General features: G+C 47.4%; 1 protein-coding gene across 2 annotated transcripts in view; it reads left to right on the forward strand.

Moving 5' to 3' along the window:
- The window catches only part of LOC105997566 (alanyl-tRNA editing protein Aarsd1), a 14,985-nt gene extending 10,932 nt beyond the window's left edge, over positions 1-4,053 (forward strand). Inside the window, exons 10-12 of one of the 2 annotated variants that reach the window (XM_013032035.1) lie at positions 299-353; positions 2,168-2,262; positions 3,765-4,053. In XM_013032035.1, the coding sequence (XP_012887489.1) occupies positions 299-353; positions 2,168-2,262; positions 3,765-3,900 (286 nt within the window). In that variant the 3' untranslated portion in view covers positions 3,901-4,053. The remainder of the gene's footprint in view (positions 1-298; positions 354-2,167; positions 2,263-3,764) is intronic. The other variant, XM_013032036.1, reaches the window with a different exon arrangement.
- Positions 4,054-4,691: the final 638 nt, after the last annotated feature.

The following is a 4,691-nucleotide window of genomic DNA, read 5'->3' on the forward strand; positions in this document are numbered from 1 at the left end:
AGAGCGCTAGCCTTGAGCTGAAGAGCTGAGGGACAGCGCCCAGGCCCAGAGTTCAGGCCCCACGACCGGACCCCCAAAAAAAAACAAAAACAAAAAAAAACAACTGCTGAGGTAGAGAAGGTGTCTTGCTGCTTTTCCATCAGCAGCAGCTCTTTGCTAAGGGGTGTGAGACTTAGCCCAAGTAGAAAGTAGTGAGGCCTGCCACTCATCTTCCTGTCTTCCAATGAGGAGCCAGGCCTCCTGCCCTGTCACAGCTACAACTCCACTCTGGATCTCATATCTGTGTCCTTGGTTGTAGGAAGGAGGGCGATTCTGAGTTCATGAATATCATTGCCAACGAGATTGGGTCAAAGGTAAGATGAAAATGAGATTCTCCATGCTCCAGGGAGAGACCTGGGGAGCAGAGCTTTCAGTGAGGGGCACTGGCTTAGCTGAAGCCACTGCACATTAGCACATGCAGAACAGGGAGCACAAACTCATTCAGTACTGTTTTCCTAGTACCAGCAAAGAACTGAGCTCTGAGGTATTGAATTTGATCTTTCGGAGGCTGTGTCATTTGTCAGCCTCCCAGGTTGTTTTATTAGAGCTGAAGCTCCTCAAAGCCACTTAGATTTGTATGTGATTAGCACCTAGTATCAGGGGTGGAGCCAGGTATGGTGGAACATGCTTGTAAGCCCAGAAGGATCAGCAAAGTAAGAGGATCAAGAGTTGAAGACCAAGCTGGTTTTGAGCAGCTCACTACCTGTAATCCTAGCTACTTAGAAGGCTGAGATCTGAAAATCAAGGTTCAAAGCCAACCTGGGCAGACAAATCTAAGAGACTGCAGCAAAAAGCCAGAAGAGAGCCGGGCGCTGGTGGCTCACGCCTGTAATCCTAGCTACTGAGGAGGCTGAGATCTGAGGATCTCGGTTCAAAGCCAGCCCAGGCAGGAGAGACCGTGAGACTCCTATCTCCAATAAACCACCAGAAAACCGGAAGTGTCGCTGTAGCTCAAGTGGTAGAGCGCTCGCCTTGAGCTGAAGAGCTGAGGGACAGCACCCAGGCCCAGAGTTCAAGCCCCATGACCAACCAAAAACAAAAAAAAAGCCAGAAGAGGAGGTATAGTTCAGGTGGTAGAGCATCAGCCTTGAATGGAAAAAACAATAGGACAAGAGAAGAAGCTCCAAAACCAGCACATACAGCAAGATCTTATCCTAGCTAGTCAAGAGATGGAGGGTTGTGGTTCAAGGCCAGCATGGGCAAAAAGTTTTCAAGCCCCCATCTCAGCTACTAAAAAGTTGATTGAGCTAATTGCCAGGTTTGCAGATGGTTAAGACTGAGATCACAGTTCCAGGCTAAAAAAAATATTCGCAAGACCCCATCACAATAGCAAAAGTTAGATGTGGTGTTGCTCACCTGTCATCCCAGCTATGGAAGGAAACCTAAATAGGAAGATCACAGCATAGGCCAGCACCCCAGGAGGCGAGGAAGAAGAATCAAGACCCTGCCTCAAAAATAAAGCAAAAAGGGCTGGAGGTGTGGTTCAAGAAGTCTAGTGGTAAGCTTCAAGTTTTGAAGTCTCTGACTTCAAAAGCCAGTAACATAAAACAACAACATCAGGAAAAGAAAAAGGAAGCAAGAAAGGGATTGGAAAGGCCCATTGAAGGCTCCTGTCTATCTGCTGCTGCCTCTGGCTTCATTTGTCTTCAGTCTTGATAGTCTGTAAGCTTAGAGGTTTCTGTGTCTCTCTTGCATTATTCCAAACCCACTTAGGTTTGGCACTGTATATTTTTCTTTTCATAATTCTGTGTAGACAGTGATTGTAGCTCATGTTGTAGTATGGGAGTCAGATGTGTGTGTCAGTGTATATAATTTGGAGCACACATTACCTGAATAGCTGAGCTTAGGGAAGTCTGATAGATGGGAGCCAGGCAGCAGGCAGGGGGAAGCATGGTGGTGTAGGTAACGGCGGTGTGGGGTGTGTGATCAGGTTTGAAAGGATGGCAGGAGTCAGGCCATGACAGTTATTTTATACTTGGCATGGTCAGATCAAAGTGGAGGGGAGGGGCCATAGCCATCAGCAATACCACTCATGGTTTAGGGGAGACAACGGTTCATGAGACTGAAATAAAAGTACAGCTTTAGGGGAGTTGACCCCATGAGGTACTCACATTGTCCTCTCTCCTAGGAGACCCTCCTGTTCTTAACTGTGGGAGATGAGAAAGCTGCTGGACTCTTTTTACTGGCAGGGCCGGCTGAGGCTGTGGAAACCCTGGGGCCAAGGTAAAACTCATAGACTGCCCTACAAGTGGAAAATTCAGGTAGCTACTAATTTATTAATGCAGCCTGGTTAAAAGCTCAAAGGAGGGCTGGGATGTAGCTCAGTGGAAAAGCACTTGCCTCGCAAGTGCAATGCTCTGGGTTTAATCCCCAGTACCAAAAAAAGAAAAGACACAAAAAAATACAGTTAAAAGTTGAAAGGAGGGGCTGGGAAGGTGGCTCAGTGGTAGAGCACTTGCCTTGCATGCCTGAGGCCCTGGGTTCAATTCCTCAGCACCACATAAGCAAAAAAGAAAAAGCCAGAAGTGGCACTGTGGCTCAAGTGGTAGAGCGCTAACCTTGAACTGAAGAGCTGAGGGACAGCGCCCAGGCCCAGAGTTCAGGCCCCATGACTGGACCCAAAAAAAAAAAAAGTTGAAAGGATCTGGCCTCTGGTGGCTAAAGCCTATAATCCTAGCTATTCAGGAGGCTGAGATCTGAGGATCATAGTTCAAAGCCAGCCCCGGCAGGAAAGGCCCTGAGACTCTGATCTCCATTTAACCACCAGAAGTCTGTGACTAGCCTTTAGCAAAAGAGCTCAGGAACAGCACCCAGGCCTTAGTTCAAGCCCAACGACCAACAACAACAAAAATTAGTTGGTACATTTTAACATTAGATTTTTTTTTACAAAGTTCTGGCTTTTCTAAAAGGGGACAGGGGGATTCGAAGAAGGAGAGAGGGAGACGGGGAGGCGCCTGAGTACTGGTAAGCCTGAGTCTACATTCCTCTGTGGTAGTGGCTGTGAGAGCTGAGTGGCTACCGTCCTCAGGTAGGACACAACTCCAGCTTGTACTGTCCCTACTTTTCAGCAGCCCCTTAGCCCAGGTATACATGCAAGATGCTAAGGGTCTACTATGATTTTTTTTTTTCCTTGTCCTGGGGCTTGAATTCCGGACCAGGTCGCTGTCCCTGAGCCTCTCTGTGCTCAAAGTGAGCACTCTACCCCTTGAGCCACTTCCAGTTTTTTTCTGGTGGTTTATTGGAGATAGGTCTCACAGACTTTAGATCTTGGCCTCCTGAGTAGCTAGGATTACAGGCGTGAGCCACCAGAGCCCTGCAGCATTTAAAGGTTTTTTGAAAAACTTATTTTTTTGGTCAGTTGTGGGGCTTTGAACTCTGGGCCTGGGCACTGTCCCTGAGCTCTTCAGTTCAAGGCTAGTGCTCTACTACTTGAGCCTCAGTGCCACTTCTGGTTTTCTGGTGGTTAATTGGAGATAAGCGTCTCACAGACTTTCCTTCTCAAGCTGGCTTTGAACTGCAATCCTCAGATCTCAGCCTTCTGAGTAGCTAGGATTACAGGTATGAGCCACTGGTGCCCGGCTGGTTGTGTAAATACTTTTAAGGATTCCAGAACCCACCTGCCTATCTCCTCCTTTCTCCAGACTCCAGGAAAGGCTCAGGGCTGCTGCTGCTTTTCATAGATTTTCCCTCACAAACATCTCCCTGACTGTGTCTCTGATCCCCAGGGTGGCCGAGGTCTTGGAAGGCAAAGGAGCCGGGAAGAAAGGCCGCTTCCAGGGCAAGGCCACCAAGATGAGCCGGCGGGCAGAGGCACAGGCGCTTCTGCAGGACTATGTCAGCACTCAGAGTGCGGAAGAGTGAGGATCAGCATGGCTGCCCTGTCCACAGAAGCAGTTTCTCAGACAGTGAAATAGCTTGACTTAAAATGGTTTTGCTACCGCCTACATTAATGGTGTAACTCTCTCACACAGTGTGTGATTAATATCTATCTGTGAATAAAGTTTTCCAATTTGACCCCTATTAGACATAATTTACAGAGTAGGCATTATGTTGATTAAATGTGCCGATATAGACTGGGAATGTAGCTTAGTGGTAGAGTGCTTGCCTAGCATGCAAGAAAGCCCTCAATACCACATAAATAGAAAAAGCTGGAAGTGGCGCTGTGGCTCAAGTGGTAGAATGCTAGCCTTGAGCACAGAGAGGCTCAAGGACAGTGCCCAGGCCCTGAGTTCAATCTCCAGGACCGGCAAAAACAAAAAAAGTGCTAATATATTTAAGCCCAGATGAAACCTTTCCTTTTTTTTTTTTTTGGTATTGGTACTAGGGCTTGAACTCGGGGCCTCAGACTCTCACTTGATTTTTTGGTCATGGCTGGTACTCTAACCTACCACTTGAGCTATGCTCTGGAACCTTTCTTTTTGTGCCAGTCCTAGAGTTTGAATTCAGGGTCTCTGTCCCTAAGCTTTTTTTCTCAGGGCTGGCATTGTATCACTTGAGCCACAGCTCCACTTCTGAGTTTTTGGTGGTAATTGGAGATAAGTTTCTCAGACTTTGCTGCCCAGGCAGGCTTCAAATAGATCCTCAGAACTCAGCCTTCTGTGTAGCTAGGCATTATAGGTGTGAGTCATTGGCATCTGTTTTTTTTTTTTTTT

This window comes from Dipodomys ordii, unplaced genomic scaffold (genome assembly GCF_000151885.1).
Source record: "Dipodomys ordii isolate 6190 unplaced genomic scaffold, Dord_2.0 Scaffold147, whole genome shotgun sequence".
Taxonomy (NCBI): domain Eukaryota; kingdom Metazoa; phylum Chordata; class Mammalia; order Rodentia; family Heteromyidae; genus Dipodomys; species Dipodomys ordii.